Source organism: Crinia signifera, chromosome 11, assembly GCF_055691185.1.
Source record: "Crinia signifera chromosome 11, ASM5569118v1, whole genome shotgun sequence".
In the NCBI taxonomy this organism is placed as follows: Eukaryota; Metazoa; Chordata; class Amphibia; order Anura; family Myobatrachidae; genus Crinia; species Crinia signifera.
The window spans coordinates 88,936,139-88,951,221 of record NC_139227.1 but is presented as its reverse complement, the minus strand read 5'-3'; the positions used below and the strand labels follow the sequence as shown (position 1 = coordinate 88,951,221).

The 15,083-nt window shown below is 44.2% G+C and overlaps 1 protein-coding gene across 6 annotated transcripts in view; it reads right to left on the bottom strand.

The window, feature by feature from the left end:
• The window catches only part of BRSK2 (BR serine/threonine kinase 2), a 127,896-nt gene extending 115,819 nt beyond the window's left edge, over window positions 1–12,077 (bottom strand). For all 6 annotated transcript variants that reach the window (XM_083165616.1, XM_083165617.1, XM_083165619.1 and 3 more), the window contains exon 1: window positions 11,496–12,077. In XM_083165616.1, coding sequence (XP_083021742.1) covers window positions 11,496–11,589 — 94 coding nt within the window. In that variant the 5' untranslated portion in view covers window positions 11,590–12,077. The remainder of the gene's footprint in view (window positions 1–11,495) is intronic.
• Between the last annotated feature and the right edge of the window lie 3,006 nt (window positions 12,078–15,083).

Genomic DNA, 15,083 nt, shown 5'->3' with positions numbered 1-15,083 from the left:
TAGGCTGGTTTCACACACTCCGGCTCCTGCCGGACGGTGAAATCCCGCACGGCCAGGGAGCCGTGCCGCACACACTAGTTGTGAATGGACACTATTGTGTCCATTCACACGGGACGGCCACGGCCCGGCCGCACGGCTGCAGCTGGATCCCACCACTGGAAGGGACGGCTGCCGGGCTGTGGCCATCCCCTTCATGATAAACTAGTGTGTGCTGCACGGCTTCCTGGCCGTACGTGTTTTCGCCGTCCGGCAGGAGCCGAAGTGTGTGAAACCAGCCTTAGGGCCTGATTCTTGTTGGTTTGTAAAAGCAAACTCCTTTAATGGACAAAACTATGTGCACTGCAGGTGGGGCAGATGTGACATGCAGAGAGAGTTAGATTTGGGTGGGGTGTGTTCAAACTGATATCTATATTGCAGTGTAAAAATAAAGCAGCCACTATTTACTCTGCACAGAAACAAAATAACTCACTCAAATCTAACTCTCTCTGCATTTCAATCTAAATCAACATTAACAGGTTACGTGTCCTTTCACACAGGCCGGTTACAGCCCAGCTGCCGGGTAGCAGCCGGATCTATCCACTGGAAAGGATGGCTGCTGAGCTGTGGCCACCCTGTCCACTCCAAACATGCCAGTGTGTGCACGGGGAGATGGGGCCTTTCACACACACACACACCAGTTTTGGGTGTGCACCTTCAGCTCTTCCCGCTCTTAATTTGACATCATTGGTGAATTTTAATAGGATGAGAGATTTAGAAAGTGAGAGCTTTGGTAAGAAATCTCCAGTTTTTTTAAAGCGGCAATCATTTACACTTCAACATCAAACTGGTTTGCCCGATTGCCGCTTTAAAAAAACCCTGGAGATTTCTTACCGAATCTCTCACTTTCTTAATCTCTCATCCTATTAAATTTCCCCCAATATATAAACCCCACTCGCAGAAGTAATGTGACAGAAGCAGATGTAGATATAGTTTTTAATATATATATTTTTTATATTGTATTTTTTCAATGTGTTGAAATAGTCCTATGCTTCCTTTTGCATCCCAGCACCTCTGTGGCAGCCACAGCACTGTAAGCATGTGCTGAAGGGCTCCTGGGTCCTAAACCCAGAATCCTTCTATCACAAAGGACAGATTTTATCATGATTTTAATCTAATTTCTAAGTACATACTAGCGTTATCAATGATGGTATATACACGACAAGTAGCAGAATGTATCTCTTTGCGGAAGCGATACTTAGTACATACCACTCCAGTAATGAAAATGTATCAATAGTGTTGCATACCATTTTTCTATTAAAGAAATAACCCAGCTTAATGTCAGGGAAACCTGGGTCAATGTTTGGTGTAAAAGGGTCCAGTTACCCAGGATTCCCCAGTGCTGATGATGTCATCTCCAAGCACCAGCAGAGAGAGAAGACACGCCACTGACCCGGGTCCAGCATGCAGTATAAATGGGGTTTGAAGCAGCGATGACACCTAAGTCAGATCTCCGTTTTTGGTTGGGGTATTAGTAAAAAATGCCCATTTCCTTAACAAAAGTAAAATTTCCTTAACAAAATGTAAATAAACCCAAACTCCCGCTGGGAATCTTTTCTTCTGAGGGAGTTGTAATCAAAATCACATAGTCAAATAAATAGATTGGTGTGACTTGATAAAATATAGCCACTGCTCATGTCACTTACTGTAAGTACTATCAGCTGGAGACATCAATGCTAAATATTCAAACATTCCTGCGGTCCTGAATTTTTGCACCAGTCATCCAGTACCCACAAGAAATAACCAGTATACGGTAAATCTGTAGATGGTAGTTATGTTGCATTTCCAGTAAATGTACTCCACGTTATTGAGCATGTTCTCATTATATGTAACGTATAATTGTCACCTTTGTCCCACCTTGGGCCAGATGTATTAAGCTTAAAAAGTAATACAATGGAGAGTGATAAACTACCAGCCAATCAACTCCTAAAGGCATACTTGCCTACTTTTGAAAACTAGTTTCATGGAGATTATAGTTGGTAGTAGAATTTTGCACAGCGCCCCATTGAGGGGGAGTGTCATGCTCCACCAAAAGGGCGTGTCTAGTTCCATATAATATGGAGAGATTGTGAAAAGAGATTGTGTACGTTGCACCTAGAAGCGTGGGTGTGTACTGTTACATCTGAGGGGAATGTTTTAAAATGAGATTCTATCCAAATGTAGATGAGCCCAGAAGCAGTTAGTAAGAGCTACTATACTTGCTAAAGTGCTGGGAAATTGTGCTGATGATTCAATGTAAATTGATCCATCTCTCATTCTCCCCCCCCCCCCCCCAAAAAAAATGTAACAGTGTAATATGGGCTAGATTAAATGAGGGAGATTGCTAGACTAATGAGGGAGAGAGGGAGGTAGGCAGCTATGCCTAACGGTCATGTCACAGGCTAGTTTTGAAAAATAACAGTAAGGAGATGATTGGCTGGTGGTTTATCACTCTTCATTTTATCACTATTGAAGGCTCAGTACATCGCGCCACTTTTGAGGCTAGTCTACAATACGCACAAATCTATATATAGACAAATTTTGGTGCATGTGTTCAGTATGGAAATACATACATTCACACCATACTTGCCCACTTTAAAAGTATCTTCTCAGGGAGAAGCCCTGAGAGTACACTGTCACCAGCACTTCGGGGGGTGGGGCCATGGCGTAGACGTGACACTATTTGTATATTTAGCCACGCCCCTCCTAAAAAACCTGCAAATCACGGTAATTTAACGCTGCGCCCAATACCAGAGGGTAGGTAGCCTAAAGAAGTGGAGAGAGAGAGAGAATGGAGGCCTTGGAATAATACATTGCAAAAAAACTTTGACAATATTGAACTGTGACTCAAATACAGATATAGGGCATAGCTACCACTGGCGTAGGGAGTGCCGCTACTATGGGGTACGAAACTAACGGGGCTCACCTTTCCTGTCACAGTTACATGCATTATATATATATATATTTACCATTGGTCGCTATAGTGCAAAGGACCCCGTACCACCATTGGGATACGGTCATTGAGTCACCAGCATGATGGTCGACAGTAATTAGGTCGACACCGTTAGGTTGACTTGCAGGAAGGTCGACATGAGTCTAGGTCAACATGGGTTAGTTCGACAGGGTCATTTGGTTGACATGGGTTAGGTCCACTGTCAAAAGGTCGACATGGGGTTTTTCAAATGTTTTTGAGCCGACATGTGCCGACAGCCGGTATTTCATGCCCTACCATCCACTAGGGCATGGTGGGAGAATAAAATAGTGTGCCGAGCGTAGCGAGGCACCATGCCCGAGGCATGGCGAGCTGAGCGAGCCATACAAGGGGACGCAGTGCTACATGTCAGTGTCCATGTCGACTGTCAACATTCAGGACAAAAAATTGAAAAACTCCATGTTGACCTTTTGACTGTCGGCCTAACCCATGTCGAACTAATGACCCTGTCGACCTAGACTCATGTCGACCTTCCTGCATGTCGACCTAGACTCATTTCGTCCTAAATGCATGTCGACCAACATTTTGGTGACCTAGTGATCCATACCCCCACCATTTGTCTTGTGAACTACAGTATAAAATTAGTTATGTCTGAATGTCGGTATTTTGTACCACAGTCGGCTTGTCCTAGAAAGTAATGATAAACTTGCACCTGCAATATGAAAGGGCTGGGCCGGCATCATGGGACCGGTAAGAGTATAGTTACAATGATAGTGTAGGTGTTTGGCAAAGGACAGAATATGTGCACACCTGTGACTGTTACCAGGAGTTGTGACTCAAAATAAACTAATGCAAGGCCAGAGGTGACACGAGACCCTGAGAAGCGCACCGGCTGAGAGGCGAGTGTCCCTGATACCTGCATGCAGCTAACAGCTCCATATACCTGGAGAACAGATAAAGGACAAATACGGGGAAAAGCAGAACGGGACCATTTCTACAGCTTTACAGATAGCTGAAGCCACATGTCGCAGTGAATTATCATTTACTATCAGCAACATTTCCATTTCAGCAAATGCACCTGACAGATAACAAGGATGCCAACCTATTGCCCTTATTCCGCATACTGTAACTGCCCCATGAAAGCACCATGCGTAACATGCTATGGACATGTGAGTGGTGTCATATTATAACCCTCCCATCATTAGTTTCATGTTTTATCTCCTCAAGTGCTGCAATATTATTCAGCTCAGTGATACAGAGACTGTGATATACAGTAATGTCATACAACTGGGCATGGGCCCGATTCAGGCCTGAATGCTGCTGTGTGATTTAGCAGCGACCAGCGAGCATGTAGACGCTGCTCCGCTATAGTGAAATCCCGCCGAATAGATGCGCACGGCTAGCGAATATGTCTCAGGGGTGGTTGTATGAAGCAGTGATAAAGGAGAAGTGATACAGTGCTCGATACTTTATCACCATCCAATCAGCTCCTGACTGTCCCTTTTTAAACCCACCCTGTAACTTAACAGTCAGGAGCTGATTGGCCGGTGATAAAGTACCAGGCACTGTATCACTTCTCCTCCCTCATCACTGCTTCATACATCTACCCCTCACTATGAAATGATTTTTCCACTGGTCACCACTTACCGCAGAGTAGCCAGTGACTTACTCCCTGATCAAGCCTGGAGCTGACATTACAAACCCTCCCCTGAACAATTGGGCCCGCCTGCGTTATCCTAAGCACGCCTAGCATTTTTTTTGCCATACCTGGCGTTTTTTCTTGGCACTCCCATTAAACAGCTGGTTACCACCCCCAGATGCTGGCTTCCTGGCAATCACCTTAGGAACGGCCAGTGAAGGAAAGAAGTAGCAGGATTTCAGCGGGCCAGATGCATGCGCAGTGTATTGATAATCGGCTACTGTGTGAATTCGCACAGCAACAATCAGGTCTGAATCAGGCCCTATATGATTATGTACTAACATTGTACAGCATCAGTTGTCCACTTTTGGAGTGTGCTCTATGTAATATTTAGCTCTAACATATAACACAGCTATGCTCTATTGCAGCGCAGAGCTGACATGTGCCATACAGTACTCCATACTCTCCCGAAATGTCCAGGAGTGTCCCGTATACCGGGGATTCAGAGAGCAGGCCATCTTGTTGCAATCTGATACTGTGTGCCCATCAAATTCATGATCCTGCCTTATATACAAAGGGCAGCGTTGGGTGAAATTTAATAGGATGAGATATTCAGAAAGTGAGAGATTTGGTAGGAAATCTCCAGTTGTTTTAAAGCAGCATTACACTTCAAAATCCAACTGGTTTTGCAGTGTAAATGATTGCCGCTTTAAAAAAAACTGGAGATTTCTTACCAAATCTCTCACTTTCTGAATCTCTCATCCTATTAAATTTCCCCCATCATGTCATCCTCCCACCCGCACTAAGGGTGAGATTTAATAGGATGAGAGATTCAGAAAGTGAGAGATTTTGTGAGAAATCTCCAGTTTTTTTAAAGCGTCAATCATTTACACTGCAAAATCAAACTGATTGCCGCTTTAAAAAAACTGGAGATTTCTCACAAAATCTCTCACTTTCTGAATCTCTCATCCTATTAAATCTCACCCTAAGGGTCTTATACAGAGCCTCACTCAATGCAGCAGTTCACGCAGGGATTTTTCGATCCCTAGAAAATTGCGCTGCGAATGTGATGCACAATCTGTACACACACAAGCGATGCTGTGATTTGGACGCACGGTATCAGAAATGTATTGGAAAAGCACTGGGTGGTCACTGGAAAGTGAATATCAGGCACACGGAGATGTGCCTGTTATTATGGAGCCTACACACGTAGTGCTCGCTTAGAAAATGCCCCTTCTTTACATAGCTCTCTGTGTAGGGGCATCGCAAAAGCAATGCAGGGCCCCGTGCGTCACTATCGCCTGGCAATTAATATCCAGCATGCTGGATAAATTTAGTAATATCGCTGGGCAGGGCCAGTGTTCTCACCTGTGTGCTGAATAATCTCATCGCTCAGAAGTGTGAGTGTGTAGGCCCCTATTCTCAGATGGAATAGCTCTATCTGCCATAGAGCTGATGTGAAAGATACACCAGGCAATATTACAACTCAAGGTGGATGTCTCATACCACTTTCACACCAGAAGCAAATTACCGGGTTAAAGATTTTCAACCCGGGAATTTGCTGGAAAAACACCGGTTTTTCTTTGGTATGAAAAGGTCAACATGGGTCTTAAATTCCGGCACTCCAACCCTGCTCTTGACCCGGGTCGGAATGCCGGGATTTAAGACCCGTGTTGACACTTTCACACCACAGAAAAACCTGTGTTTTTCAGCAAATTTCCGGGGTGAAAAATCTTTATCCCGGTAATTTGCGTGTGGTGTGAATTGGGGTCAGGCTGCACCCGGCAAAACGACCCGGCACTCAAAAATTTCCAGGTAATTTCCCGGTGGCCATTGTGTGAAAGGGGTACATTAGCTCTTACAGGCATGAAAGTGAAGGGCTTTGTGGCGTCACCTGCATAAGGTCACAGACGGGCAACCGCCAAAAGCGCAGCTGTGGCCACCTCTAAATCAGTCCCTATAGCTCAAGAAAAAAGAAGGCAAATATTTAGAGAATTTCGGCACAGGAAGAGGTGGGAGCGATGCAACAAGTCACATGACAATGAATAATCACAATAATTGTTTTACCCTGGCTGCCTTTTTTTTAACCACAACATAAATGCAAGATACCTCAAAACACCTCATTCAAGTATAAAAATATTCCAAAATAGGGAATTATCCGTTATCCAAAATTCCTCTGTTCCCGAGCATTTTGGATAAGGGGTCTTCAACCTGTAATTCCTCCTATCTACACACGCACACTAAATGCCAATTACAGGACCAGCACTTCACTGTTTTCTATGAGGTACACGTCATAACCAGGTGTGGGGAGTTCATGATGAGTCTTCTAGATGTTTTAAAGGGGCAATCATTTAAAAGGCAAATCCATGTTGATTTAATTATTTCAATTATTTATCCTTTAAAACTTCAGGCAGACTTTGGAAGTCTGCATCCTGCAGGCTATTACATTTGCCACCATAGTGTCACTGACAACTCTTACCTACCATGTCTACAAATTCTTCATAAGAAAAGGCAACAATTCTTATTTGTAGATTGCCTGAAACAAGTGGAAATCACTCAGCGCTCCACTCATTTTTCAACAGCTTTAAAGGTATTCTTAAGGCAGGGCTCTGGTCAGCAATCCTTCGTTCGGTGAGCCGATAGTCAGAATACCAACTCTGATTGGTGCCAGGACTCCTGACACCTCCTACAATGGCAACGGTGAAATCCCGACCATCAGCATCCCCAATGTAAGTATACCAGGGAGTTTTACGGCTAGGCCATGGGGGGGCCTCCCTGCCTGCGCCAGAGGCTGTGTGGGGGGTAGGAGGACTCCCGGGGACACAGGCAGCACAAGCTGCCCCCCGGGGAGAGCTGGCAGGGGCGCTACGCTGACTATGTTAGGCAGCCATTGGCAGGGGCGCTACGCTGACTACGCTAGGTAGCCGTTGGCAGGCGCGCTACGCTGACTATGCTGACTATGTTAGGTAGCCGTTGGGCTACGCTGACAACGTAGCTTAGCCTACGCTGAAAACGTAGCATGGCCGGGTGCCGTGATATTACACAAGTAACAAAAGTAATATACACACTTAATAATCCCCCAACCAACCCTTAGACCATAGGCCCATGAAATAGTGAAAATATTAAATGAATAAAAGGGGTAGTCATAAATTGTTTCCCAGTCGTCTATCAGGCGTATTATCCAGAAACCCACAAAGCTACAGTAGGTGTCAAAGGCAGTTTGAATTGAAGCTGAAAGGATGGGTGTGCAAGCACTGAGTGGGTGCACTCTCACAGCATGAACAGGCCCCATGTTTACAATATGTAAAAGATGTCCGACCTACTGTAACAAACAAAAAAGGATTCTTAAAGAATAAAGATGTCACAGCATTAATGGATGTCCGGCCAGGTCTAGTCTGAATTTGTCTCCACTGGTTACCAGTGGTTACCAGTGGAGGAAACTACCCAGTCTTTATCCAGGCAGCCAACAACCCCTCCCCCACTGATGCCACACTGATTGACAGTCTCATTACTATTGTATGGTCCTGCACTGCACTGCCATTATAAGTGACATTAGCTTTATTTTGCAGAAATAGGGAGGAAGATGTTAATGTTAGTAGGATCATGGCTACAGAAGGAGGCAAATTGTCTTCTGGTATCATTGTGTCACACATTTTCAAAGGGAATTCCTAGAACTTGAGCAACATAAAAAAATGTGAATATTATATAAAAGAGTATCTATCTATCTATCTATCTATCTATCTATCTATCTATAAAAAGTGTAGATTATAGAAAAAGAATCACCTTACAATATTGCTACAAGCACATACAGAATACTGTATATCCAGATTTTAATTTGTACATACTGTAATACAAAAAAAAATAAAAAAGTACACGCAAAAAATAAAATGGCCTGATGAATAAACAACAAATGAATCTCCTCACTCTCTATGCAGGGATACTACTGTCCACATTCTATGAGTTTATGGTTTTCAGAAAACAGCAAAAATAGGGATTTGCTTAGATTGGAGTGAACACCATTTTTAAATGCCCGGCATTACCCCATACTGACCCTGACGTTACCATCCATGTTAAAGTGCTTAGCATATTAACTACAGTTAGACACTCATACTCTGACAAGATCTGTTTACATTTTATATATAAATATATGTGAGTGTGTGTACTATATATATATATATATATATATATATATATATATATATATATATATATATATATATATATATATATATATGGAAAAGAACTTGACTGCACTCCTGATCTGAAGGCATGTAAAATAAATAGTGTCTCTGTGTGTAACATAGTTCCATATGATTACATACATATACTAGTCCAATTATAAGTAGAGTAGCTGAGAGGTGTGATCCAGGCCTTTGTTACGTGTGGTTCCGGGGTGTGTGTGTGTATCAGGAAGATGTGAGAGGTGTATATCTTGTACGATGTGTGCTGACATATTGTGTGTGTCTTTGTGCGGGGGAGTTGGGTCATCTGCCTTTGTGTGAGAAGTGACAGAAGGGGGGCATATGGATCATTTTCACATTGCCTGAAATCCTCAGCTGAATTCCCTCTGGCTAATTACGCACCGGTCGGTCCTAACACCTGCTTCTCCATCCAAAAACACAGAAAAAAACCAATGTCCCCTTCTAAATCCAAACCCTCCACATCCCCCCCTTCACCAAGCCCTTGAAGATCTAAGCTGTGTCTATTGTTCCCCTGTATGACGGATGGTAACACGCAAGCAAGGCACGCTACCAATGCTGTCACAATGAGAATTTACCCTTACGCTGCCACAGGCAGACTCAATCACATCCTGTAAACTTCAGTCCCTTGATCACCCATTGTTACCTACATGCCAGCATTTATTTAATAACCTGCACCCAGGAAACAAGACAAATTAAGCAACTGAAATCAGTAATAGATATATAATTAAGAACCATATAAACTAATATAGAAAATGTGTAGGTACCAGATCACAAAATCACATAAACAAAAAACTCCTACAGTATATCGGACATTACCCAAGATTTACCAATATACCTGTGGTCTAGAGATCACCTGCTAAAATCATCTATATGTACAGATCGAGCGCTCACCATTTAGCGGGGGTCTGGCGGTCGGATTGCCAACCGCCAGCCCCTGCCAGCCGCCGGAAGGGGACGCGCACGCACGAGACGCTTGTCCCCTTCCAACGGAGCTCCCCGCCACCTCGCCGCCGGTCCGGGCCGCTTGCCCCCACCTCCCCGCCATCTCTCCAGCGGGGGCATTTTGGTGAGCCCCGGCGCTGGCTGAAAGGCGCTCCATCTGTATATCTAGTGTCCGTTTGGGTGTCTCCAAAACACTGCCATCTGTTGGCAGCGAGTGAAACTACATCTCTTTCTCTCTCACACATGCACAAACACAGAGGCAACCACAAGGTAGCAGACTAGCTTTTGAAGCATTTTCTCCAAGCGGGCTTACTAGTGAATCCTATATTTCTGGTAAACAGTTATCATAAGCATAAACCAATTCATAACAAGAGGGTGGCCTTGACCATCCGTGACACTTCAGTAATTTGTGAAGTATAACTCCTATCATGCCCTAGTCTTTACATTTTACAACGGATATCCAAGAAGATTTACACCCAAGATGCATAGCGTAGGATTAGCACAGAATGCTTGGCATTGTAGTTCAGCAGCAGGATGACAAGTCCTGTTGGGAGTTGTAGTGTAGTTTTGTCTTTTTCACAACAGTTAACAGTTTCTAGGAAAAGAGCACGCTGAACAAAGAATCAACTGGCATACATTTATCATTACTCCGTACTCAGTGATTGCTTGCTGGCTTCACAATGCTTTGTTAATGTGTGCTCCAGATCTCTACATAACTTTACCACAACATTTTTTTTTATTAAACATGACCATATGATTGGCCAAAAATTTCAGCAGAGTCCGAGAGATTGGGACTATATATGATTTGTAGTAACGCACCCGCACTACTAACCCTCAGTTACTATACAGTCCATACACTTACTGTACACTGTCACATACAGTAGGTGACCTCTCTCTCTATGTATGGATATGGTTGCTTTAAAGGTGCGTTGGAAAATAATCTCACCATAGCCATTAAAGTATACAACATCTCAGGGCCTTGTCCAACAAATAAGGTCACTGGGACATCTGTTAGCGGTCCCACACCTGCCATACAGCAAGTACGTCACGGTGTGCCATCCCATGAAATGATTTCTGGTTTATAAAGGTGGAAAGTGATCCGGTGCAAGAGTGGAACCATCTGTCTACAAAAGCTGTGAAAAATGTGCCTCCTAATTACAAAACATTGACGTAGATCATCTTAGGATGCACTAGAGGAAACACTGTCATTTTCACACAATGACAAAGTTTACAATCAGCTGCTCCCGGGTCCACTGGCACATATGGCAGCCACAATTATACAAGTAGATGCAGATTATCTCAGCTAACCGTGTACAATGACTCTGCATTTCTAGTGCTGGATTTCATGACTTCTGTTTCCTTCGATGAAATCTTCTACAACTTACGCATAATGCATGGTTTCGGATGAGAGAATTTTTTCCCTTTTGGTCTATTAATGAAACACTATTATTCCAGCATCATGTCCTCTTCGGACACCTGGGTAATACCACTGTCCCCTGTGCTATAACATCTGGGAAGTTGCTATAAATCTTCTGATTTAATAATGATTGTCTCCACCCCATACCAACCCTGGTATAACCAGGCCCATCAGCCGCCACCAGCTATCTTCTGAGCTCAACCTAAAGATTTTGGTGATGGTTCAAGTAAAATAATAATATTTTGCGCCAAAGAAGACAAGTCTCTGGTCACCGGTCCTTCCCCAGAATCCTGAATTGCCCCCACCTCATCCTACCTCCTACATCTTTGTTTCTGGCAGTACACTCACCTGTCTGCCCCTTTCCCAGTGTTTTCTCCAGCCGGTATGGCCCAACATACTGCATGTGCGGCGTTCCACCACCATCTTTCCCAACCGTGGTCATCTTCCCCTCTCTCTTTCCACGGGTATCCAGATGCAAGGAAAATCCTCAAGAGAAAAGGGGGGAGGAGGGCTGGGGACGAAGAGGGGGGGATGGCTGTCTTTGCTTCTTCTCCCCCCCTCTCTTGCTGGATAAACCTGTCCGTTCTTCTGACGCCCAAGTGAAATCCTTTTGGTCCTCACCATCAATAACGACCTGCTCTTCTCTCTGTCTGCTGGACCTTGTGTATATCCTGCTTCGATGCAGAGCTCTGGAGACTGGATCTAATGAATGAATTAAAAAAAAAAAAAAAAACACACCCCAATGAAAAAAAAAAAAAAGCACCCTCCCCTTTTTATCAAAGCAGAATATATAATGCAGATGTGATAAAAGGTAGCTGGGGAAGAGGGAGAGTGCTAAGGTGCAGGGAGCATGTTGTGGATGCTGCCTTGTTACATACAAGCAGCTCAGCAGGGACCTGCTGATCAATCCTCACGCTCACTGCTAGAGGTGGGGAGGGAAGGGGAGGGAGGGGGGGGGGGGGGGGCATGCAGCCCTCTGGAGCTGGGATGTTAGCCAGACAAGGATTGGTTGATGCAAAGCTGTTTGCTGGTTGGTGGCAGAAGGATGCATTTTAATTGGACTGAGGAGGGGGTTACCTTGTGTGTAGGGATGTGCGACTGCTTGCAACATTGTATCTTCTTAGTATATTTTCTATGCAAAATATGTGCACCTAAATGTGTGCAACTGTAATCTGATTCACTCTGAGCAAGTGATTATAATAATGTTAAATAATGTTAGAACAATGCACAATGTTTTGTTGAATTATAACAAATGAAAGGATAGATTGCAATGTATCATATACATTCCAGACACTACATTTATTAGAGACACAAAAATAAAACCTCATTGTAAATATGACTTAGGTTGTTACTATTAATTTATGCACTCCAAGGTGGAAACTTACTAATACCCCTTACACACCGCACTTGTTAAACGTTATATTGCTGTTTTTTTCCCATTTTAAAACGTTTAAGGCTGCAGTGGGAAAGCGCCAGAGCTTATTTACCGGTTAAAGATAACCGGTATTTCAAAACATTTAAAAAGCAGAGTCCTACACGTTTCAGAGCCGTTTTTTATGCAGTGAGAATGGCTCTGAAACGGTATTTAGTAAAAACAACAGACTACAGACCTTTGATAGGCTGTCCCCTGCATTATGCCTTGAAACGTGTTCAGGGGATTAAACGGGTTGACTGATGTGAATGATAATTAAACGGTATTTAAACTGTAATCTACTGCAATGTACTGCAAAGGCTCAGACCAGTTTTAAATACTGTTTCAAAATACAGTTTTTTTTAAACGTTTAGGCAGTGTGAAAGCGGTATACTATGCAAATTCTATTTCACATGGGATGTTGCTATGGGAAACCAATAAGATTCTATCTATTGTCTTCTTGAAAGGACTAAATAAATAAGAAGTAGGTTCTGATTGGCAGCCCATAGCAACATCACATGTGAACAGAAACTCCCATACCTATAGATGTTAGCTTGCGAGCAGGGCCCTCATACCTATGACTGTCTGTAAATACCCAGTTTGTTGTATCGCTGTCTCCTATTGTAAACTGTTAATAATAAATAAATCTTAGTACCCTGAAGAATTGTGATTTGGAGTCTGTCATTTTGGGGTTGTACATACAAAGGAGGTGATATATAATTGTGCGCTTATTGTTATTTTTATTTGTCTGGCTGTGCCCATTTAGGACCTTATTCTGGTTGACTCGCAAGGCTGCAAAATGTGCCGCCCCCCCCCTCCCACAGTGCTGTGTGTGAGCGGCCGGCGAATAGTTAATTTGCAGAGGACGCTCGTACCAAGCAGCTGCACATGCGCATTATGGTTTATGCACAGGCGCACACCTTCACTCCCCTGCACGAACATGCAAGGGAGCGAATGGACCAGAATAAAGCCCTTAAGGTGGAAATGCAGGTTCAGACACTGGCAACAATGATCAATAGTTTCTTGATACCCGCTGTAGGGGACTGTCGCTAGCATGCGCCAATTAATTTCCCAGCGGCACCTGCGGTTTTTGAAAAAATGCTTTGCATGTGGCGACAGTAGCTGCATTGGCCAGAAAGATCAGTGGTGGTGTTTAACCAGACGTTTTCTGGGAGTGTCAAGGAAATGCAGGCGTGTTCAGGCGTTTAAAGGGAAGGTGTGTGACAGCGCACTCTGAACAGGCTGTTTCTATGGCTTCCGCCAAGTAAGTCCTGGGCTAGGCATAGACTGCACACAGTGGAAAGACCATTTGATGGTGAGCGGCTTGCCAATGGGTTTGCAGGGAACCACCGATCCAGCTTTTCACAAGTCGTGCTAAGCAATTTGCATGCCTGCACGAATGGTGGGACAGCGTATAGCTGATTGTAGCACTCCAAAAATAGCAGCCCAGTGATCAGGTGTGAATTAGGGCCATGGGGAGAAATGGCATCTGTAGCACATTACGTGTGAGAATCCCATTAAATCTCATAATGCAGGATCAGACATCTCCCCCATTGTAAAAACAAAACAAAACGAAGGAGCTTGTAAAGCGTAGGATACGGTATCTCGAAATTATCAATTGTAGTGACCACAAATCTCCAGCTTCCTGCTGCGGTCTTTGGGGATCTCTGTATGGATTCCCCTAGGTAGGAGAAAGAACTATTTCATGGCAGGAGACTGCGCATTGGGAGCAGAAGATTTGTGGTCAATGGCCATTCGGCAATGTGCATGCTAAGATTGTGCTACTGTATGTCGTCATTTCAAATGGGGGAACTATTGTGGGGCCACACCCCTGTCTTGTGAGACCACACCTTCTTTTTCCCCACTGTCTCATTCTTAAGTATGGAAGGGCGCAGATGCATAATTTGCAGGGGGCTAGGTCCGAACACCTTATCACTGGCCCTAAACACTGTAGATCTTTCAATCCACATGCAAATTTCAGTAGTTCAATGTTCTTGGCATTTATATCATACTTGCCTACCCTCCCGGAATGGCCGGGAGGGTCCTGCAAATCGGGTCCCCCTCCCGGCCCCCTGAGAAGGAGAGCAAGTCGGCATCACTGCCGAAGCCCCCGATCCCCCTTCCTCGCTGTATAAAAACCCTGAATTCTGCAGGTCTGCAGGGAGGGGGCGGGGCTGAAATGACGCAAATCTTCCCTCCCCCAATCCGCGGTCCCACAAATTAACGGGGCTGACTGTCATGAGGGTGGGGTTTGGTGACATCAGCCTTGTCCCGCCCCCGACAGGTAGCCTCGTCCTGCCCCCCTTCTCCCAGAGAGTGATAAAAGTAGGCAGGTATTTTTTATAACACCTACTATTAAATGATGCAATTAGATTTAGCATTTTCTTGCTATGTATTTGGACCTAATCAATGTTTGTGCACAAATTCTCTTGGTTTCAGAGCTGCTAATGTTAGCAACTGAAGCTACCACCCAGGAATAATTGCGTTACACATTTGCAGGCTATACGCACTAATGAGGAACTGCT